This window comes from Trichechus manatus, unplaced genomic scaffold (assembly GCF_000243295.1).
Source record: "Trichechus manatus latirostris isolate Lorelei unplaced genomic scaffold, TriManLat1.0 scaffold00071, whole genome shotgun sequence".
NCBI classification, from domain to species: domain Eukaryota; kingdom Metazoa; phylum Chordata; class Mammalia; order Sirenia; family Trichechidae; genus Trichechus; species Trichechus manatus.
In genome coordinates, this window is record NW_004444007.1 from 4,865,493 (window position 1) to 4,890,219 (window position 24,727).

The 24,727-nt window shown below is 37.2% G+C and overlaps 1 protein-coding gene across 1 annotated transcript in view; it reads right to left on the bottom strand.

Moving 5' to 3' along the window:
* The window catches only part of CENPE (centromere protein E), a 75,659-nt gene extending 53,199 nt beyond the window's left edge, over nt 1–22,460 (bottom strand). The window contains exons 1-15 of the mRNA XM_023734750.1: nt 22,405–22,460; nt 20,698–20,789; nt 17,408–17,497; nt 17,011–17,129; nt 16,169–16,288; nt 15,668–15,749; nt 15,440–15,507; nt 15,287–15,352; nt 11,928–11,979; nt 8,944–9,031; nt 8,088–8,217; nt 7,072–7,191; nt 6,027–6,185; nt 1,809–1,956; nt 1,064–1,152 (exon numbers count right to left, since the gene is read on the bottom strand). Of these exons, the coding sequence (XP_023590518.1) occupies nt 1,064–1,152; nt 1,809–1,956; nt 6,027–6,185; nt 7,072–7,191; nt 8,088–8,217; nt 8,944–9,031; nt 11,928–11,979; nt 15,287–15,352; nt 15,440–15,507; nt 15,668–15,749; nt 16,169–16,288; nt 17,011–17,129; nt 17,408–17,497; nt 20,698–20,789; nt 22,405–22,460 (1,479 nt within the window). The remainder of the gene's footprint in view (nt 1–1,063; nt 1,153–1,808; nt 1,957–6,026; nt 6,186–7,071; nt 7,192–8,087; nt 8,218–8,943; nt 9,032–11,927; nt 11,980–15,286; nt 15,353–15,439; nt 15,508–15,667; nt 15,750–16,168; nt 16,289–17,010; nt 17,130–17,407; nt 17,498–20,697; nt 20,790–22,404) is intronic.
* Nucleotides 22,461–24,727: the final 2,267 nt, after the last annotated feature.

Sequence of the window (24,727 nt, forward strand, 5' to 3'; positions counted from 1 at the left end):
TTGGTAAACTAGCAAATTTAGAATTAAAAAAAAAAAAATCACGTAAACAAATGCTCTGCCTGGGAAATGTAGGCACATATTGGATCCCATTTGGCACAAATCCTTAAGATCCCTTTTGCTGGTTAGTGTGAACTGTAACAAAGCTGATAATTTAATTTCCCATCAGTCCACCTGTTTTATTTCTCAGATGACTCTGAATTAAGGAAGGGAAACAAGTATTACTTACTGGCCTCTAAAACTCTAATGGCTGCTTTGTTTTACCACATTCAAAGAGGCCTGTTTCTACTTTGTATGCTATTATGAGAAAGAGAAACTATGGGTTAAAACAAAAAAAGCTAATACTAGGAATTTAAAACAACAAAAAATTACTAGAGCATGTCTTAAAACAGACTTCTAGAATATGTTTTAAGGACACAAAAGCATTTGTCTATAATACTTCATAGAGATGGACCAATGTTAATAATAATTACCAAAAAGTACTGCAATTTTACCTAAAATTAAAATGAAATTTTAATAAATATAAAATTACAATATGTCTTTGAACATTAATAGCTTATAAAGTGATTATAGAATCTAAACTTACTGAAGTATTCCCATTCAATATTCCTTATTTCTTAAACAGTTTGGATAAGACCACATATAATACATCTGCCTTTATTTTCAATATTATTTAGCAATATTATCCCTCCCTGATACATAATTCTTCCACTGTATGACTGAGAATTCTGTCACTTTTAAAACTAGTCTTTTCTCTCTTCTAGGATTGCCCAAGCCAAAACAGAAATTTTAAAAACATCGGATTAGAATACTAAGATCTGCTGGTAAAGAACTAGAAGCACAGCTTAACCTATTGACATATGCTTGCTTTTTGAAATTTTTTTCCTCCCTCTGGATGTCACTCAGTTATCATCTAGGTGTGTAAAGAGTAGAGAAGCCTTAACTACAACCAATACTGCTTCTAAATTAAGTCACAGCTAGTAACGTACTACAACAGTGAACTCCAATAACAAATGAGTTTTAAAAGGAGTAAAAAGATAATGTTCTATAAAATAAATTAAGTTACCTGACTTAGTAGCTTTGTTGCTGGATTCCACTCTGTCTCAGTTATTGTATCAAGAGTGTTACTGAAAACATCAGCCTCTGAACAAAGAGCTATAATCAGGGGAAAAAAGACATTTATCCATAAACACTCCTACAAAGTTTACTGATGTCAAATTACTAAACAATACTCTGATCAGAGGAAATAAGACATTCAAATTAGATAATATGTGCTCAGAATATGAATGCAGAAATTAATATTTATAATAGATGCATCATTTACATTATTGTGTTAATTAAGATCACTGGTTGGGATTAATGATAAATATAGGATCCTTAATACTTACAGGTAAAGGACAAAAATCTCAATTTGATACCTTTGACAAAATTTGTAAATAAATTTTAAAATGTCCCTAGATGATAGATTATAATATTAGAGACAAAATTTTGAAACAGATTCCTGTGTAAATGTCACCATTTCAAGATCAGCACAGTTTAAGTGGATGTTATACGGATTCTAATTTAATTGGGTAATGGTTTGAACAACAACAACAAAAAATATGTCTTATGTTTCAACTACAATATGTCCTTAAGAGATACAGAAATAATAAGAAACTTTCCAAATATTTACTTTCTTAAAATTACATATTTGTATCATAATCTCCATTATAATCACATCTAAAATATCATTAATGGAGTTTTATAAATACAGTCTCTCTTTATAGGGATTCTTTTATAATTAAAAGTAGTTCCACTGAAAAAGCACTCACAGTCATCAATTTCTCCTAGTAAAGTTACAGTAGTCTTGTGTGTTTTTGTTGTTATATTTGTTGTCGTATTGAATTCATTTACATAGTTTGAGTCTTTCATTTTGTTGATTTTGCCGAGGCACCAAGTAACTCTTCGCTTTTTTTTAGCCTATAGAGGGAAAAACGAAAAAAAAAAAAAAAAAATCTGACAAACGATCAGGTCTTAAACATAATAATACAAGAGAACTAGTTTCTATTTTTAAGAACCATTGACTAGGTAGTATTGTTATTAAGTCTAGGAGTCCCTGGGTGGCGCAAATGATTAAGTGCTTGACTATTAGCCGAAAGGTTGGCAGCTCGAATCCACCCAGAGGTGCCTCAGAAGACAGGCGTGGTGACTTGCTTCAGAAAGGTCAAAGCCTTGAAAAGCCTATGGAGCAGTGCTACTCTGCACACATCGGGTCGTCATGAGTTGGGACTGACTCAACAACAACTAACAATAACAACACCTTACTCATCTAAGGACACTCTGAGACAAGGGAATATACTTTTAAAATGAGTGTTTAACTCCATGATAACTTTGATGGAACTACTGTTTAAATTTTGCGTTTTATTTGAAAATTTGACTTACAGTCCTTCAAATAATCCTGTGTTATACAGAAGGGACAGCTGTTGCCATTACCACACCTGCCAAAAGTATTCTGGGTGTGGGAGGCAATGGCACAGGGAGTCCATCTGAATCTCCTTTACCAAGTAAGTCTCTTTCAGGGTCCCTCACACTGGTTATTCTGCTCTAATTTGGTAAAGCTCATGCCTCCATCAATGCTCATGATCTTGTTCCTTCCTTTCTCTCGGGACCTTGCTCCCTCAACTATCTGTTCTCTCCTCTGTCATCTCTCAGCTTTACAAATGCTCAAGTTTCTCTGCTTGATTGCTTTTGTTTTTTTTCTTTTTTAAACAAACACTTGACTCCTTCTTCCCTTTAGCTACCATTTTCTTTCTTTCTCATGGTCTATTCACTACTTCCTCATCTCTTGGGGGACACCTCTGTCTCCTAGTTTTATCGTACCCACCTAGCTGTCCTCATCAGTCACTCTGACTTGCTGATTTCTTCTTCCTCTGCCTACTTAAGTGTTTGTGGTTTTCCAGGTTTCACAACCACCAATCTTTTCTTGTCCCTCTGCTAGGTACAGGTATTATCTTATGTGATCCTCTCAACACTCTATGAGATCTATTACTATATCATTTTCGCAGAGGAGCTGGGTGACCAAAAAGTTTGGAGAAGTTGTGTGAGGTGATACAGCCAACTGGTAACCAAACCCATGTCTGTAACTCCAATTTGTCCAAGAGACCATTCCACCACACTGCCTCTCTCAAGATTGCCTGTTGTCCCCAGAATATACCTCATGATTTCATGCCTCTCCATGTGCTGCCTTTCTGCCTGACATGACCAGCCCTTTCCACTGCCTGTTCAGCAAAAGCCCAGTCATATATAAATCTTTGACCCCAACAGACTTCGGCTCAACTCCGCCTTAGCCATCCACTCCCAAAGCCACACCTGAAACTTTGCATTATCTGAAACTCATTAACCTAGACCTCCTATTGTTACTACAATTGCTATCCTTCCAACACCTTTATTTAGTTAACCCACTATACCTATTTAACTTAACAGGGACTTCTATTCCTTTGTCCCACTAACTTCTTCCTGCCAGCTCCCTCTTGGGTCTTATCCCATCACCTTAGATTACATAGATCACCACTTCAATCACCCTTTTGAGTCAATATCCTCAACTTATCTGACCCATTCTCTGTCCCTCACACTTACCCCACACATCATATGCTCAGATGAATTACACTGCTGTTTCTGTACCTTTATCAGCTCCCTGAGACCCGCCAGAGCCACACAACCATGAAGACTGGCTGCCAGCATCAGTCCAGTCCTCAACACTGCCTGGCGATACTCCTCTTGTCAGCTTTCCTTTCCACTGTCTAGAGACTAGGCTATATCAAACCCTCAGCATCTTTGCAAACTTCTGACTTGACTATCTTCTGCCACCACAGCAGAAAACTTAAACCTTTTTTACAAAGAAAACACAAGCCTAAACTTATAAAAGTGTATTACTTGCACTGATGCCTACCTCTTTCTCTGTTCTTATTATAATAAAGAGATTTTTCTCCTTGTATCTCAGGCCAGCTCCTTCTACTTTGTTCAGTTATCACTTCCCTTGGGGCAGTCTCAACCCACTGTAATGTAGCTTTCGCCTCCCGCCCACCATATAACTCAAGTTGTTTTTGCAAATGAGCTTCTGGTTTTTAAATCCAAAGGATTTTTACCTATTTTTATCTTATTCAACCTCTTATTAAAATGTGACACCAATACCACTACCAAGTATTCTCTTTCCTTTGCGACTACTTTCACCTGGTTTTCCTCCTAAACTCTAGAGCTAACCCTGACTTCCTTTATGGATTCTTCATTTTTTGCCTTTATCTGAAAAAAATGTTGCCTCTCGAGGTTCTGTCTTTGGCCCTCTGTTCTTTTTTTTCCCTCAACGTGCTCCTACAGTAAGTTCACTCATTCCCATGGTTTTAATTTGAATCTGTAGTACATGGTCGATGCTCAAATTGGTGTCTCCATCTCAGATCTTCCATGTGATTTTCATACATTCATATTTTCAACTGCCTAACAGACACTGCAAACTGAACATGTCCCAAGTAGAAGATGTGAGCAGCTCCACTGCTCTTCAGTGTTCCTTAACTCAGTCAATACCACTATCAGCTAACCAGCAAGCCAAGCAACACCTGTAAGTCACTCTGGACACCCCCTTCTCTCTTTCCCTACTCCCACATCTAAATAATCACAAAGTTCTGTTGAGTCTACCCCTAAAATATTTCTACAATTATTCAATTCTCTTCACCTCCAGAGCCACAATCTTTGTAGTGGTCCAATCATTCCTGATATACACAGCAGGCACATCTTTCTAAAATGCAGTTCTGATTATGTTACGTACCACGTAAAACCCTCAAATAGTTTTCCTTTGTCCTTAGCATAATATAATGTTCAAATCCCTTAATGTGATTTAAAATGCCCCTGTACTCTATGCTCCTGCTACAGAATGTTTCCAGTCCAAGGAATGTATCGTGTTTTCTCACTATTCCAAGTCTTCGTACATGTAGGCCTCTTCCTGAAACACTTCTCTATACCTTTCATTGAGCTATTTTCTACTTGCCACTCAGTCAATAAACAGTTTTTGAGTGTCTTCTATATATCTAGTATGGTGACTTGTACATCTTGTTGTTAGTTGCCATCAAGTTGATTCAAACACATAGAGATCCCATATGTGCAGAGTAGAATTGTACTCGACAGGATTTTCAAGGCTGTGACCTTTCAAAGGCAGACTGCCAGGCCTTCCTTACTTCCAAGTCACCTCTGCGTGGGTTTGAACCACCAAACTTTTGGATAGTAGTCTAGTGCTTAACCATCTGTGCCACCCAGGGACTCCTGACTTGTAATAATACCTACTAATATTAGTATTTACTGTGTGCAAAGTGCAGTGTTAAGCACATTATATGTATGACCTCCTTTAATTCTCAGAATGACCCTAGTAGAGGAGTATTGAGGTATCCCCATTTTACAGAGAAGGAAACTACAACAAAGTGTATTTAAGAAATTGCCTGAGGTCAAGAGCTAGGAAGTGACAGAACAGGATTCAACTCCAGGCAGTCCAGCTCCAGAGGCCATCCTCTTAACATGACAACATTATACTAAAAAAAATCTGCTGGATAAATAAACCCCTACTCTAGTAAAGAACAATAACAAAACAAAGCAAAAAGCCACAAACTGAAAGCTAGAATTTTGATCACTCAGTTGATGTATATTCTAGATCAATTTTCTTGAGATTCAGATTTCTGTTTCTTTAAAAAGAAAAATATTTGAGGATACCCTAGAGACCTGTGGTTCCCAATCAGTTCCATTAGAATTTCTTAAGAAGCAGGTTGCAAATAGATGTTTTAGTTACTATACAGACCTTCTGAATTAGAATCCCTACATGTGGGAACCAGGGATTGATATTTCTAAGAAATCTCTTAGGTATTTTTGATGTACAGGCAAACACACAAAATGCTCTGGGCTTCTTGAATATACTGCACCGAAAGATAAGAAACGTAATTATAGTAAACATATGGAAATAACAATTCTATTCTCTGTATACCAAGTTTAAGCTGTTATCTTTTATATTTTACCTTTAATTCCTGTTGTGATGTGAGGGAAGAAGAGGTCACCAGCATCTGTGTTAAATTCTGAATTTTCTCAATCTGTACTTTTTGAAGCAAGTCTTTTTCTTCCAAAAGTTGGGCCAGTTGGTCTTTCTCCATTGCCTGGGCCCGAGTCTCTAAAGAAACCTATAGAATGTAATTTTTTGTTAGATTATAACAATGCTGCTGAAGCAATTCTAACTCTTAATTGATTAAGAACATACGAAAAATAGGCAGAAAAGTCATATAAGCAGAGATTGAATACCTATAGCAAATGTAGAAATGTTCTCATCTTATAAGACTGCCATTTGATATTTTCAGAAATGTTCTCATAAAACTACCATTTGATATTTTAGCTCGTTTTTAAAAAGATGACTAAAATGTAAGGTTTTTACAAAATATGGACCATAGTGGTTAAAACAATCAAATTAGAATGACAAGTGATTATACCATATTATTAGATTGCTACCTTTGGGTTGGAAACCCTGGTGGCATAGTGTTAAGAGTTTGGCTGCTAACCAAAAGGTGGCAGATTGAATCCACCAGGTACTCCTTGAAAACCCTATGGGGCAGTTCTACTCTGTCCTATAGGGTTGCTACGAGTCAGAATCGACTCGACAGCAATGGGTTATCTTTGGGTTAGAAAAGGAATTCAAGATAATGTGAAAATACAAAAGATAATGTTAACTAATTATGCATGGTCTCTCTTTTTAACCTAATCCCATGTTTTGTGATTAGAAGGCAATTTAAATGTATCTCTATTTAGCCCACTGAAAATATCAAATCGTGCCTTTAGAAATAAAAAACAAAATGTAAAATAATTACAAGAAACCAAATCATCTGGTTTATAGTAAATTAAAGGAGCCTCAAGGTCCAGGGCAAATGCCTCCTCCACTGAGTTGATTTCTTTTGAGTTGAAAACAGTTTGTTGTAGCAACTCAGGTATTTATAAATTAGGAGTCTCTGAGCATGTGGCAGACCTCGATTCTAAATCTGTCCCTATTCGTTACCGAAATTAATGGCTCATACATACCTCCTCTAATTGTTTTTTAAGATCCATTATTTCTTTTCTGTATCTTTTCAGGAGAGCTTCGTCACTTGATACCTCATTAACATAAGGAGTATTCTTCATATATTTAGCAGTGCTGGCAAACTGGGAAAAACAGACAAGAGACTTAAGTGTCTGACACACACACACACACAAAAAAATATCTAATTTATTTAATAATAATGTTTCCTCTAAAGTTTCGCTTCCAGCCAAAAGTATTCTTCTCTTCCATTGAACTCTATTCTACTTTTAAGCCACTAATCTATTAGTCCCAGGAAATCATATTGAAGGGAGGTCTTACCTTCCCTGTAAAACTCTAAATTCTGTGAAGCTAGGGACTCCATTTTATATCTTTGTATCTCTAACAGTACCTTGATACAATGTTCAAGACCTTTAAAGCAATGTTTCTTAGAGTATGAGTATCAGAGGTGACTTTAAGTGGGTACGTGGAGGTGACCATTAAATAATATTGAATTCTTAGTTGAAAGAGTTATTCTATTAACATTTCTCATTTATCCTTTTTTAAAAACAAACAAACAAAATGCAGGCCTTAGGCTCAAAGCCTTTGGCAGGCAATAGTTAACTAACAAGAATTTAAGAATTATTTTGTTACACACACACACACACACACACACACACACACACGTTCTTTTGGTCACCTATTTGTGGCACGTAATACTAGTATTTAATTTATGGTAGAGATAAAATTTCCTTTTAAAAGAAATTAAGTTAAAAAGTGAGTTATTTTAAAAAATATCAAGTCAATTCGGTAAAACCTTACTTGATGTGGTAAAAATTGTGAAAGTGAGATACAAATGACTGCAGCTTGGAAAAATTAAAATAAAGAATGCTATTTAGTAGATCACGCACCAATTTTATTATAATAGGCATGTTAATTAAAAAAAACATAAAAGAGAAAACTAAACCTAATTTTAGTAGGTACTTTTTTCTTCTTAAAGTTGATCGTCCCCATATTAACATGAAATAAAAATCAAACTCACCTGTAGAGTAGTAAGGGTTTCATCAAAGGATACTGGAGTAATTGTGCAGATAATACGTGTTTTTGCATTTCCTCCCAAGGAATTCTGAAGAATTCGTGTTAATTTGCTATCTCGATAATTTATGAAGCCACTTAGCAAGAAATGGGTTTAGGGAAGAAAAAGGTTAAGAATTTTTATATAAAAGCAGTTGGTTTTTAATGCAGACCACTTAAGTCAGTCACAGTTTAAAAAATTAATTCTTTATAGGTTACATGAGGCAGATCAAAACTACTAACTAAAAAATATTCAAAATAGAAAGTAAATTCAGTAGGTCATAGTTATAAGAAGCCATACGTGCCCACAGAATCACAAGTGCTTTTGAATATATGGAAGAAATCAGTACATTTATTTAGGGTGTCACTGAAATATGACAATTTTCAACCTAATTTAAAAAAAAAAAACCAAAAACCAAAACAAAAACTAAACACACCCTCTCCTCACTTACTGACATGGTTACGTTCCAAGAACCAGGTCGTTATGCAAAATTGGTGTAATGTGAAAATGGAGGATGACCACATCAGATCACAAAGTGGAGGATGACTACATCATTATAGAACTGCCAAATCACACCATTATATAACTGCCAAACCACTGAGAATCATGGCCCAGCCAAGCTGACACATAACCTTAACCGTCAAAGCCAGCACTTTGGCATTTGTTACTGCCTGACATATGTCGTTAATATGCAAAATAGTCAGATAGTAGATTTTTCACTATCTTCAAAAATTTGAAATGTTGGATAACGAGATAGTCGATAAGTGAGAAGGTATAAAAAATTTAAGCATTGACAGTTAAATGTACAGTGGGATAAACTTACCCAACTTGCCCATCACTAAGTTTCTTGATCACTTGCCCCAAAATAAATAAGCTTCGATTTATATTACAGCCTTCCTTGAGTCGCACACCTGAATTTATTAAACAAATATTAAAATTAAAATTGACCTCTGTGCTAGATGATGAACTTATTTATCAGTAAGTTATAAGAAAAATTAGAAATTAAAGGGTCAGATGCTAATGTCTATGCTTTCGATTGGACCTGAGCCCGCTTTTAATATCACTGGTAGGAAGGAGCTCTCTCCCTACTCCTCCCACCTGTTAAGTAGATCAGAAAGGTTATCACCTGAGAGAAATGGCAAAAATAAAATGACTATGACAAGAATGACAAGAGGGAAGAAAAGCCTATTTCTTAAAAGAGCCTAACTCCTCAATTCAAATCAGTTTTTTTCCCCCAAATCTGTAAGATATAGGCAACCATGGATTTATAACCAAATTAGTATCTAATTTTTAATTTTTTTTAAATCATTAATGTGCTCACATGGGTCAAACATCAAAAAAAAAAAAAAAAAAAAAAAAAAAAAAAAAAGGTACGGTCTAGAAAAGCCCCCTCTCACTTTTACTCCCCATTCAATCAGTTCCTGTTCCTCCACCAGGAAATCACTGTTATTAGTTTGCTTATTCTTCCAGTGATTTTAAAAATACAAGCCAATATACATTAATTTCCCCTCTTCCTTTTTTACACAAATAGTAACATTCTATGCACACTATTCTGCACATTGCTTTTTTTCACTTCATAATATATCTTGGAAAAATTTCCATATCAATAGACATGGGCCTTTTACATTCTTTTTTAATAGTATAGAAATCCATTGTATGGATGTCTCAGAATTTATTTACCCAGCCCCCTTTTGATGGTCATGTAGGTTTTCAGTCTACCAATTATACCAAAAAAAAACAAAACAAAACAAAAAAAAACACTGCAACAAATAATTTTGAACAGATGTTATTTCATAGGTATATTACTCAGCTATTGCTGTAATACTGCTAACAAATCAGCTTAAATGACAAGCATTTATATCTTGTTTACAGGTCTGTTCACAGGTCACTGGTTTGGTGGATATTGGTCAGGCTCAGCTGATGGCTCTATTTCAGGTTGCAGGATGAGTTTAGGTCAGCTTCACAAATCTCCCATCTTCCTTGGAGCAGCAGTAACTCTTGTGATTGATGGCAAGAGCACAAGTGAGAGCTTAACTATTCAGGCAGACTCTCTGCTTTACAATTTTCTATTGGTTGTAAGTCTTTTTCTTATTAATATATAGGAACTCATCATACATTAAAGAGATTAACCCCTTGGCTGTAATATAAGCTGCATATTTTCCCTGTTTGCCATGTGCCTTTGCCTTGTGACCTTTGTCATACTGAAGTTAATTTTAGTGAGGTCAAATGTATCAAGCCTTTATAGCTTCTGGATTTTGTGTCATAGTTATAAAGGTCTTCCCCACTGCAAGTTGTCTTTTAGTAACTTTTTTTTTTTTTTAAATAATATTTTATTGTGTTTTTGGTGAAAGTTCACAGCAAATGAGGTTCCAACTTAACGATTTCGACACAAATTGTTCAGTGACATTGGTTACATTTTTCACAATGTGTTCACATTGTCATCATTTCTGTTCTGGGTGTTCTGTTTCCAGGAATCTAGTTTCCCTGCCTTCTTACTTCTCATCTTTGCTTTATAGTAATTGTTGATGGCTTGGCCTCATATAGATGATTTTTTAAAGGAGCACAGTACTCATGGGTGATATTCTTTATTCTATGAGCCAATCTGTTATTTAGCTAAAAGGTGACCTCAGGGGGCAGTTTCAGTAACTTTCATGGTTCTTTTCAGACATTTAAATCTTTGGGTTATTGATAATGAATCCTTCATATATAAGATATGGATCTAACTTAATTTTTTTTTCCAAATGGATACCAATTTATTCTCTCTTTTTCTCATAAATTTGAAGGACCACCTTTAACACATTCTAAATCCTGTATGGATTTGGGATTCTTTCTGGACTTTCTATTCTGTTCCATTGGGCTGACTATTCATGCATTAGAATCACATTGTTTTAATGACTATGGAATTATGTTTTACTATCTTGTAGGGCTAAATTTCTACTCACTGTTCTTTTTCAGAAATTTCCTGGCTAGTCTTGTTATTTTTCCACAGAAGTTCAAAATCATCTTGACTAGTTTAAACAATACAAAAATGTACTCTTGATCTTTTAATTGGGATTGTATTAAATTTAGAAATTAACATAAAGAGGTTTCACATGTTTATGATTTTGAATCTGCCCATCAAAGGCCTTGGTATACTTTTCCATTTCTTCCAGTATTTGTTTGTGTCCCTCAGGACTGTTTCCAAGTTTTCTTTACATAGGTCGTGCACAATTTTTGTCAAGTTTCCTCCTAGGTATTACATCTTTTAAGCCATTAATTTGAAAGCAGTCTTTTTGTCCACTAAAGATTTTAGCTCATTGTTTATGAAAGCTATCAATGTCTGTAAATTAATTTTACACCTCATTGGTGGGACCGTGGTTAAAGCGATCAACTGCTAACCAAAAGGTCAGCGATTTGGAACCACCAGTGCCTCCACAAGAGAAAGATGTGGCAGTCTGCTTCCATAGAGATTTATAGCCTCAGAAACCCTATGGGGTCACTATGAGTCAGAATCGACTTGCAGCAGTGGGTTTGTTTACCTTTCTGAATTTCCATACTGATTATGAAAGTTTAGATAGTTTTCAGGGTACTCTTATGGGTTTTCCTCAGCTATACAATCCTATCAATTGCATAGTTTTAGTTTTTAATTGCTGCTACAGTAACTCAAAGTAAATAATTAGCCAGACACAGACTCTGATTTTTATGCAAAGACTTTTATCAGAAAATTATTAGTATTATTTTATCAGTTTCTAAAATGCTTGGTAGCACTTTTCATCCTGTAAAAGAACAGGCTGACATCAAGACCAACATATCATGAGTTTTCATTACCTTCAGCTCCTGTCTGAGCAGCTCTTTCACTGCCAGCAAGATCAACCAAATTCTGTAAGATAGATGAAAGTAAACACATAATGATAAAATCTGAACTCCCAAAACATTTTTAATACACGGTATATTTGAATATCCCATCTGTAGCCTTGTCTCCCATCCCACTGTTTAGGCTCTTTCCTTTTTCTTGGACTCGAACTGGTCTCTTCTTTATTATATAGCCTACGTAATGCTGACAGAACAGGTTTTCCATCTCTTACATGAAGTCCAACAAATGCCTTGGCTTAACCAATGCCTTCCTTTACTACCCAATCTAACCACCCCATCCGGTCCCTCCCTCTTCCAGCACTCTATTTAAACTATCTATATTAAACTTATCATGATATAGTTCTTGTTTGTCTTTTTCTCTCTTCAAACCAACCTCCTACTCTCCCCATTCCCACCTCATGTAGAATGTAAGCTCCCTGAGAGCAGGGACCTTGTTTCTCTGGTTCACTGTTGTACCCCCAGCACCAGACACACTGCCTACTTCATGACAGGCAGTCATTTTTTTCAACAATATCTGCTGAAATGAAAGAGAAGTCTATGCCTTTAAAGATGCCACAGAAAAGAGGGAGCCAGTGATGCAAAGATCACAGAAAAGTGAACTCTGGATAGAAAGAACACCCAGTACCTCTGGTAACAAAGCAGAAATGAACAGGGTGTGTTCAAAAAATAGAAAGGGCAGCATGACAGAAGTAGTGGAATGGAGACTGGGATAAGATAAAAAAGGCAGGTGCTAGATTTTGCAGGGCTTTTTAAGTAAGAGTAAGAATTTTGGATTTCTTTTCTAAATGCAATGGGAAGTCACTGGAGGGTTTCAAGCAAGGGAGTGATGTAACCTAATTTAAGTTTCTGAAGGATCAACTGTAACCCTTGAGTGGAGAATTTATTTGAGAGGGGTAAAAGCAACAGCAGTGAGCCCAGTTAGGAGGCTGGTGCAGGAATCCAGGTGAGAGATGATGGCAGCTTGGGCTAGAGCAGTAACAAGAGACAGTAAGTAGTGGAAGGATGTCTTCTTTAATCCCAGAGAACAGCACTGCGCTCAAAACACGGTAAAAGCTCAGTAAATATTCTGAATGTGTTAAAGTGAGAGCTTTATGGAGATTTTCAGAGATGGGCAGGAAATTAGGTACTCCTGTTTTTTAGTCCTATCTCAGCTATTTCTCTAAAACACTCAAAGAATCTATCTTTCTTTCATTGTAGCTACTACAAATAACCTAGATATATAATAAAGGAGCAAATGTGATGAACGCAGCATGCATTAAGATATAAAGACGGGAACAAGCATTTGTGTTCAAAGAAACAAAGAGGCCCAATCTATCTATAAGGGAGGAGTTCATATGTAGTAGTAAGAAGTGAAGTTAGATTGGTTAAGAGTAGCCAGATCCTGTCTAGGGAAGTGACATAATGAAAGCAGTGCTTAGATAATATTAGCAGTCTGTATGATGGACTGTAGAAGGAAGACCAGAGCTACAGAGGCCAGGTTCCAGAAATCTGATGTAGTAATTCAACAGATGAGAACCTAAATGAGTAGGACAGCACGGGAATGTTCTAAGGTGGAATCAATAAGAAATGGTAACTGACTGGACAAAGGGGAAGGCAGAAAAAGATGAGCCAAAATTGACTTAGGTTTCCAGCCTAGGTGAACAGAATAATTCTGGTATTGTTGCAAAAAAAAAGGATGATTCTTTAAGGCAGGATGAAATTAATTTGATTTTAGACATGCTGGAATTGGAGATAATAGTGGGGCATACAATTACAACAATCTTTAGGCAGACACGAATTAGAGAGTCTCGATAAGTATCTGGCAGTCATCAACATAGAAATGACAGAATATCTGAAGGCAAGAACTTGAAGTAAGAAAGGACAGAGAACACTTCCATGTTTTTGTTACGAGGGCAGGAAAAAAGAAGCCACAGAAGGGAACAGAGAAGGAACAGAGCTAAGAGAACCTGGATATCACCATCCCTCAAAGGCCAAGGAAAGAGACAGGAAAGGGCCACCTCTAAAGAGCCAGAAGATGACTCTCTGAGAAGACTTCTTTCTGAAATGATTCTTAACAGTAACTGAGTAGGCTAGAGTGTTGGGCAGATGTTATCTACAGGCATAGATGATTAAAAAAACAAACAAACCCATTGCTGTTGAGTTGATTACGACCCATAGCGACCCTACAGCACAGAGCAGAAGTGCCCCACAGGGCTTCCAAGGAGCGGCTGGTGGATTCAAACTGCTGACGTTTTGGTTAGCAGCCCAGTGCTTAACCACTGCACCCCAGGGTTCCATAGATGACAGGGCATCAAGGAATACGAGAAAAATCACCGAGTGGCATATTTATGCCAAGAATATTAAAGCTAAATTATTAAAAGTTAAAATTATAATGAATATCATAGACCAGGGTTGGAAAACAAAAAAGAGGTTAGTTATTTGTCCTTGTTAAACTAAAACAAGATTAAAGTCTAATAAAATAAATTTTATACTTTTACAGCAAAACAACTGAGTGAAGCTAGGATTGGATATTAAGTAATTTGTAAAATTCGGATTTTACCAAATTTGAAGATAAATAAATATAATATAGATTTACTACTTTTTTCTTCTGAAGTTTTCAGATCAAATAGTCTAATCCTAAAGAATTCAGAGGCCCTAATAGTGGAGAACTAAGCAATAATGGTGAGGGATAAGAAGAGAGCACGGTGAAAGAGAGCAATGATACAGGGCAGCAAGGAGGAAATGGGGAAGGTTTATTTACATGGAAAAAAGGATTGCTTGCATAATGCTTAAATTTACTAATCCAATAATTATTGAACACAAAATATGTACAATGTGTTTGGTCTACAAAGACGAATATCACTCTTTCCTTACAGAATTTATAGTCTAAAATACTGCATTTATACTACAAAACCTATTTTCGTTTTGTACTTAAGAACTCTAATAATCTTATTTATTTTTTACCATCCAACCTAGACTTTTGTTGACTCCACAAGCCCAAGATCACTTCAATTCTTCAATGTGTATACAAAAAAAAAAAAAAAAAAATCCTACTTCATTACTGGTTGGAAAAAGCTTTGACTCCTATGTCCTTACACCTAAATTTTAGGAGATGGCAGCCATAACATAAGAAGGAGAAAGATCTTTTGACTTCTTCCTACAACATTTCAACTCTTAATCCAATGCTTCTGACAAAACTAGTTAAACTACCAATTTATAGATTCTTTTTTCCTATTTAGTTCAGTTAACAGTTCTTGTTAAACCAAACGTCCAGCAGCTGAATCAAAGTCTGCTGAGGCCCATATAAGCCTTTATCATGACTCATCAATACTCACCAAATGGGACACCTTGACAGATCCTTCACAGTTAGAAGGTTCACCCTTCTCTCTACTTTCCAAAATCTAGACAGAAGAAGCAACTTGTAGAAAAATCAATGCATTCTTAATTGGAAAGATCAAATAAACAGTGAGAAAGAGAAAATTACCAACCATTCTAAAGATGGTATGAGAACGGCTGCTTCTTTGATTCATTTTTGTTATTCCGTAATGTCTGTTCTCTGCAAAAATTAGTCATGTTTCAGCTGTACATATTAAAATCCAATGAAAAACATTAACTTTTATTCTAGCTTAAAAGTAAAAGTGTGACTTGAAGCTTAAACAAACTGCTGAAGAGTTAGTTTTTACAAGTATGTTAAAGAATACAGAACAAAGTCTTACTTTCTCCCTTTGTGATCCACTTCAAAGCCATTTCTGATGTATAAACCACTTCTTCTGTGAGATCAGACACATATACATTCCTCTGAAACAAGTTTAATTATAGGAAGATAAGAGAAACAGAAGTCACTTAAAAGTTTGACTCTCAAAAAGAAGGCACACAGTATTATAGAATTCACTTAGGGAAGTTATAAGTGGAAAACGGAAGCTATCAATCTGTAGGAAAGTGACAAGCAAACTATGAAACTCACAATTTATTTCTTATTCCAAAGCACACCAAAATCTAACCTGACACTTCCATCTTGCTACTTTTAGGCACCTCAATCAAAATATTACAGCTGTATTTTAAAACTATACACATTGCTTAAAAGATGGATCTCTATAAACACTTAAAAAATAAAAAGGAAAACTACAGAAACAGAAGACACTTAAAAATATAGAAATTAAAGGCTACTGTCCAAGAACAATAATCTTAAGTAAGTCCACATTAACTCTACTACTCACATTGAAGTCTTCTCGAATTATTAAAGGTTTCATTTTTCGAGTGTCACAGAGTAAATCTGTAATGGTTTCATTGTATATTTCCATGTAAGACACACGTAAGAGAAATTCCCTATCAGGAAACTAGAAGAAAAATAAATATGTAAAAACACCAGAGAGCATCCAATTATGAAAACTTAATACTGAATGGTTCACGCACTAATATTAAAGTAAAAAAGGAAAAATTATCTTTGTAAAGCAAACAAACAAAAAACCAAAGAGTCTTATGGTTCTATGTTGAAAATAGTAAACACCGAAATACAAAAGCATTGTTTCAGAAATAATAAAAAGTATAGTATTATACCTGCAAATATAGGATTAGAAGAGGGGAAAATCCAGTCCAACTCCCTAAGCTCAAACTAAAACCCTACCAACAGATGTTCCAATTTTACTGAAAAAGCTAATTTAAAACTAACTCTTAACTAATTAGGTTATCTATTCTGGCCTTCACTTCCCTTTTATCTCCATCACTTTTCGGTTATTTTACTGTTCCTTAATAATCACTGGCAGCTAAACAAAGGCAACAAGTAGCTAATCAGTCTGGTAAGACTCTTCCTGTTCCTTAATGCCCACACTTTTTGGTGGGGGTAGTCCCGCTGCAGAAAGAATGAAACAAGTTTAAGCTCTGAAAAGTAAGTTTGTGGGAAAAAGTGAATCTACGCTATGTTTTTCTTATTTTCTCCATGGATAATCAAGAGATAAATGTAAATCTACATCTTTTCATCATTCTAAGAGAAAAACACTAAGATTGCTATCCAATTACAACCTTTACTTGCATGTACTAGAAATTCAGCCAAATGATTTACCTCCTTAATTTTTTTGAAAATGTCATGAATTGCCCTGGGAATTACTCCCAAGTAATCTTGTGAACCCATCATAGTGTATGTTTTCCCTGAAGCAGTCTGCCCATAGGCAAATATAGTACCTGCAGAAAACAAAACACACACACACATGCAAAGATTAGAAATGAATATACAATGTGTAAAACTATCATTTGTTGAAGAAAAAAAAAAATCCATTGCCATCGAGTCAATTCTGACTCATAGCGACCCTACAGGACAGAGTAGAACTGCCCCATAGAGTTTCCAATGAGCAGCTGGTGGATTCGAACTGCCAACCTTCTGGTTAGCAGCCAAGCTCTTTAACCACTGCGTCAAGGCACACAAAACTAAAATGATTCTGCAGCATGTGGTAAATACAAACCATTGTAGCCTTGTATGGCAGACTCTATGATTGGTACTGCTATTTCTTCATACACATTTTTAGTGGTTTCATTACTATGAAAGACACGATCTAAAAAAAAAAACAAAAACACACACACATAACTTAACCAAACAAATCAACGGTGTTTTCATTTTGAATCAGTAGTTACTCAAAGAAATAAAATTGTCAGGAGATGGTATGATAAAATATTTAAGACACAGCATTTTCTTCAACTTACTGGCCCTTTGAAAATATACCACTATAAGGTAAAATGTGTTAAGTCCTTACACAGAAAAGATACACTAGAAGTAAACTAATCTATGTGTTTTCAAGAGGTAATAGAGCATACTGGTTGACGACAGGGTCTGGAATCAGATTGCCTGGATTCAAATGCTGGTTGTGCCACTTACAAACTGTGCGACCTTGAGCAAGGTGGTTAATGTCTCTCCCCCTCAGTTCCCTTATCTGTAAAATGGGTATATATTACCTTCTTCATATTGTGAGCATATAGCTATGCTCAGGAAATGTGAACTATTAATATGCTTTGAGAAGTTTTAATGTTTATAACATATGTGGCTAGAAGGCCTAGCTTAAACTGAATCAAAGACTGCGAATATTTGAAAGAAAAGCATGAACAAAGTTGAACTGTGATAGAAATGAGCAGTTGGCTGGCTGCTAAAGACTGGGTTTAGGGTAGTATTTGCACTGATAAATTCACCAGTGTAGGTGGGATCTGGTTCTCTGCTTTTGTTAACACACTAAGAATGGACCACTCTTTTAATGTTGGCCTCAGATCAAAAGCTTGCAAGAAATGGGTAAGTATGTCAAAAGGGAAATGTATTGACTTGCAGTGAAAAATTCAGTGATCACGCACTGGAGTGCTCACATCAAGACTGTACACTGGCCTGGGAGCAGAACTATATGGGGAACCAAAATGTCATCTGAAGGCTGCTTAAAAAAAAAAACCAAACCCGTTGCCGTGGAGTTGATTCCGACTCATAGCAACCCTATAGGACAGAGTAGAACTGCCCCCATAGGGTTTCCAAGGCTGTAATCTTTACAGAAGCAGACTGCCACATCTTTCTCCTGCGGAATGGTTAGTGGGTTCAAACCACTGACCCTTCGGTTAGCAGCTGAGAGCTTAACTCCTGTGCCGTTAGAGCTCCCTGAAGGCTGCTTAGGGGTCACGATTTGAGAGCAAGGGGGAGTTAGCTGGATTATTCAAATATTTAATGCCGTTCACATCAGAAAGATGGATGAGTTCAAATCCCCTATGAGGATAAATGGCCATTGAGAACCTGCAGTATCTGAGTCTGAATCTCTCACTCTTGGTTCCATAATATCTGACATATATGAATCATTTTCTCTCCTATAAATCTCTGCTCCAAAACCTTGTACATTAGCCTTCCAGTTTAACACTGTCATGGATTGAATTGTGTATCCCCAAAATATCTGTCAACTTGTCTGGGTCATGATTCCCAGTATTGTACGATTGTGTACTATTTTGTAAATCTGATGTGATTTCCTTATGTGTTGTAAACTCTATCACTATGATGAGGTTATATGTGATTTCCTTATGTGTTGTAAACTCTGTCACTATGATGAGGTTATACTGATGAGGTTCACAAAATTAGATAGTGTCTTAATCCAATCTCTTTTGAGATATAAAAGAGAGAAGCGAGCAGAGACACATGAGAACCTCACACCACCAAGAAAGCAGTGCCGGGAGCAGAGAGGGTCCTTTGGACCTGAGATTCCTGTGCTGAGATGCTCCCAGACCAAGGGAAGACTGCTGCATCACAAGGACCTTCCTCCAGAGCTGACAGAGAGAGAAAGCCTGGAACTGATGCACTGAATTTGGACTTGTAGCCTACTGGACTGTGAAAGAATAAATTTCTCTTTGTTAAAGCCACCCACTTGTGGTATTTCTGTTACAGCATCACTAGATGACTAAGATAAACACTAAGATAACAACTTTATCATTCTTTTTCCTAAGGTTGTTGAGAGGACCTCACTGTTGCTCTATGCTACGTAGGCAGCAGCATGGTAATAGAACACAGATCTGTAAAAATGACATGGCGGGGGCGCCTGATCTCTAACTTCACAGGGGGAAAGGAGAATCATCAATAGCCCAAGGCTGATTCCTGTGAGGCTGAGGTCAGATGCCCTTCACCCTCCAACCTTTTTACCAATTCTGTCACCAACCGTCCCTCCCATGGCACTCTCCCACTTGCTGGCCATGTGACTCTGGGCTCTCCATTTCAGTTCCTTATTAAAATGGGGAAAGCAATAGTACCTACCACACTGGCTTATTACAAGAGTTAATATACATGAAATGTTTAGAACAGTGCTTGGCACATGGTCAGCACTATACACATGTTAAATCAGTAAACTAATCAGTCTATTCTACCTTTCAAGGCCTCCAGGTCCTTCTGGCCTACCTAGCTCTTACTCATCCTTCAGGTCTTAGCATAGTGCTACCTTTCCCAACACCTAGACGGAGTTAGATCCCCTACTATAAATGTCTACAAAGCTTATCTTATTACAAGTGTAATTAATTAAAATGTTTCTTCCCACCATACTATAAGCTGCACAAAAGCAGTGGTAGGTCCCCACTGTATTCCAGCTGACAAAAATATTTGGTACTTCATAAATATTTGGTAAACGGATGAATGAATAAAAATTCTCTAAGGACAAATACTAGGAATTTTTCAAGGGTAATGCACAAGAAGAAGGAATAGCTTCACCATTTATTCTTCAAAGAGTTTTACTGAAAATAATTGCGGGAAGAATATATTAAACTGAAGATCTTAACAATGACTTGATATCAAGGAATATATCTTGGGTGTATAGTTTTAGGCCACAAATACTCTACTGAATAAGATGAGGAAATGCTAGTTTCAGGCATAAGTTACTATGACTTTAACTGTATTTTAAATATCAATTTATCCTACTTACCATACATGACAAATAAACAAATGTTTTTAAGTTTACAGTGAAGCAGTTTAAAGAAGGCTAAAAAAAAACCCCACTGCCGTTGAGTCGATTCCAACTTATGGGGATCCTGTAGGACAGAGAAGAACTGTCCCATAGGGTTTCCAAGAAGCAGCTGGTGGCTTTGAACTGCCAACATTTTGGTTAGCAGCCTGAGCTCTTAACCACTGCGCCACTAGGGCTCCAGAGAAGGCTTAATCTGATCTTTAATGACAGATCCAATATTATTGATCAGCCTCTGTGCTCTTAACAGGAAAAGGATAGCAAGCTAATCTTTAATACTATTATGAGCTTACCAAAATTGAAGGATTTACTCCCATCAACTTGATAAATGGTATTCTTGTCAGTTTTCCAGTAAACTTGAGTGTCTTCTCCAAGAGCTTCTTCTCTAAAAGAACAAAAATGTTATACTTTAGTATAACTGGTCATAAAAATCATGGTATAGAAAACATAATTGAAAAGATTATTATCTTTGAAGAATTTTTTTTAGGATAGTAATGACTTATACCACATACAAGAGGAAGATGGAGAATCCATTTTTGAGGGTTCAGCTCTCTTAAATGGAGTTCCAATGACCTTCTGCCCTCTCCTAAGATTCTTCTTGTTAAGCCCTTCACTCCTACCCTCCCACCTTCTACTGCCAGTTGAAAGGATACATTCAAAACGCAATTGTGATTATGTCCCTCCTGCTTAAAACCCTTATGGAAACTCTTAAAGGCTTACAAGATCTGGATCATGACCATCTCGCTCTTCAACCTCATCTTCCTTGAAATTCCTATAGACATTCTAAACTCCACACAAATCTACTTGAAGGTCTCCCGCCAGTGACAGATCCAACACCTCTATGCCTGGGATACCCTGGCTTTCCCTTCCACTAAGTTATTTTTCTATTCTTTCATTCATGAGGAAGCCCTGGTGGCGTAGTGGTTAACAGTTCGGCTGCTAACCAAAACGTCAGCAGTTCGAATCCACCAAGCACTCCTTGGAACCTTATGGGGCAGTTCTACTCTGTCCTACAGGCTCACTATGAGTTAGAATTGACTCGATGGTAATGGGTTTTTTTGGTTCACTCGTGAAGGACTTTTCTGACATCCTCCTCCACCCCAAACTGTCATCTCCCTGATGGGCTAATGACTCCTCCCTACCTGCCACAACACTCGTCACAATGCATTGTAATGATTTCTTTATGTAGCTGTCTTCATTAGATAATGAGCTCCTTAAAGATAGGAAATTCCCCATCTTGATATTCTCATTAATAAACCACTCAGTTGTGTTCAATAGATTTGTCAAACACAAAATGCAAGTTAGCATTCTGGAGAGAGAGTCAGAGACTAGAGAAATAAAAATTCATTTATTCCCCTCTCCTGCTTTACTTTTCTTTATAGTATTTATTACTCATTTATTACCACCTAATAGTCTATATATTTTTTTACTTTGTTTTCTAACTCCCCCACTAGCATGTAAGTTCTACAGGGCAACGATGGTCGTGTCTGTTTAGTACAGCGTACATACCAAAAAATCAGTATTGATAAATACCTTGCTAAATGAATGCATGCATGAAATCTGTATTGAGTGCCTACTGAATATAATGCTACAAGACAGACTAGTCCTTTCCCGCAGGGAGCTTACAGTAAAGAGGGAAAGGCAGGTGAGTGTAAAGTGACTAGCTGTGATGAGTGTCAGAAGGACCTCCCGATTGACTTCCCTAGAGAGACAAGTGGGGTGGGGAGAAGCAGATGCAAGAAAGGCAGTGGAGCCCCGGTGTTAAGGTTAACGTCAGCGAGCCTGAGTTCCATAGCCAGAAAGTGCTTTCTAGATCCTCTAATTCCTCCCGGTCTCTTTACTGAGGGGAAAACCGAGGTTCAAAGCAGGTACGTAGTCGAATGATGAGGCAGTGGAGCTGGGAAGGGGCAGCTCTGGGAAACACCGGAGGACTCACCCGTCCCACCCCGGCCGGCGCCGCGGGCCGAAATCGGAACCGGACCAGGGCCTGGTGCACCTACCTGCTGTTGAGCGGCCGGACCCGCACGCAGACGGCTACAGCCCCTTCCTCCGCCATTGTGCCCGACCCGGCCCCAGGAAACTGACGGAAACCCGCCACGTCCGGAGGCTCCCGTATATCCCCCGGCGCACGACCCGCCCCGCCTTTAAGTTTAAAATTTCCCAAACGCCGCGTCTGATTGGGCTGCTGCCTTGTGACGTCATGGGCCGAACCACGGGGCGTCCGGGCGGCGGGGGGCGCCCGCCAAGCTGCGCGTCCAACGCTGAAGGGTGGAAGGGGGTTTAAAGGTCTGAACGAGCTCGGTTGCAGCAGACTGCAAATCCCGGACGCGAGCCGAGAGCGGCTGAAAACCACTGAAGTTTAGACAACCGTATACAAACACCGTCCTCCACCCCACCCTTAAAGAGCTTACAATCTGTAGCAGAAATACGGCAGAGAAACAAAAAAAATTCTTTTTCACTAACAAAAGAGAATTAGTACCTTTAAAGAAGCACGCTGACAGTTAAAAAAATAAATAAATAAAAAGAAACAACACAACTCAAAGGACAAGAGTTGAAACTCTAGCTGCCCAGCCCAGAAGCGTAGGAAATCGGTTGTGCCCCTGAGAGCCTCTGAGTTCAATTTCAAAAAAAAAACCAAAAACTCCTGTTTCCATTGGTCGTGGGTTTCTAAGAGGCTGACTTAGAGGAGGGAATTACTGAAGACTGGGAAAGTCCGTTTGATACCGTGGTGAAACTTATTGCCTGGTAAAGAAAAGTGATTCAAAGTAATTTTTTTCCAGAAACAGTAACAGGTTTTCCTTTGTACTAAATGTGTATCATTCATAGCAGAGTACTAACATTTTCATTGGAAGTCGTTTCGCTGCTTTTATTTTTTGATTTAAGGAGCATCAAGAACTACTCCCTTCCACTCACCAAAAATATGATTTGACTCACCGTTACTCATAATTGTTCACTAGTTAGAGGAGTTGAAAACACTACTGATTTCATATACCATTTTGGAAGAGAATTTCCCAATTTAAATCAAACTTGAAGACACAAATAACCTTTATCCCAGCAATTCCACTTTTAAGAATTTATCTATAGATGTGTTTGAAGGAGTGTGCAAGGACTTATATACAAGGCTGTTAGTTGCAGCATTGTTTACAATAAAAAACAACTGGATACACACTAAATGTCTATAAAATATGGAACTAGTTAAATGGATGACATTATATCCATATAACTAAACACTATGTAGCCAGTAAAAAGAATGATGTAGCTCTTTATGTGACTTAAGAAAGTTACCCAAGATGTGTTTTTAACTGAAAGAAAACCAAGGTGCAGAATTATATGTACAGCATGTTATTATTTGATATTTTAAAAGGATATTTATATGCTTGGATATGCATACATACTTTCTGGAAAGATACACAGAATGCATCCAGTTTCTTTTGGAAAGGGAGGACTGAGTAAGAAAAAAGATCTACCTTTCACTGCATACTATTTTATAATTATTAATATTTTAACCATGTGAATATTAACCAGTTTATTTCAACTTGGAATTAGTTAATAGATAAAAATAGTATATTCAAAAGAGTCTACTTATTCAAGATTTGTTTTGGTTAACCAGCTGTGAGCTAGTATTAAAAAAAAACAAAAAACCCAAACTCGCTGCCTTTGAGTCAATTCTGAGTCGTAGCGACCCTATAGGACAGAATATAACTGCCCCCATAGGGTTTCCAAGGCTGTAATTTTTAGAGATGCAGACTTCCACATCTTTCTTCCGCTGAGTGGCTGGATTCAAACCGCTGACCTTTCGGTTAGCAGCCAAGCGCTTAACCACTGCACCACCAAGGCTGCTTTGAGCTAGTATAGACCACTCTTTTTTTACAGTTAAACTTCGAAGATACTGGACTATATCTAATAAGATAATATAGATTTAAGGAAGATATATTTTACCGTTTTTCTTTATGGTGGGCTAATATTATAGGTTTCAGCGGAGCTTCCAGACTAAGATGGACTAGGAGGCAATCTACTTCTGAAAATCAGCCAATGCAAACCCTATGGATCACAATGGTCTGATCAGCAACTGATCATGGGGATTGTACAGGACTGGGCAGCATATAGTTCCATTGTGCATGGGGTCTCCATAAGTTGGGGCTGACTTGAGGGCAGCTAACAACAACAACATTACACAGGAAGATAGAGGAAGAATTGATGCATTCAAACTGTGGAGTGATGAAGAATATTGAATATACTGTGGACTAACAAAAGAACAAACAAATCAGTCTTAGAAGATATACAACCAGAATGCTCCTCAGAAGCGAGGATGTCGAGACTTTG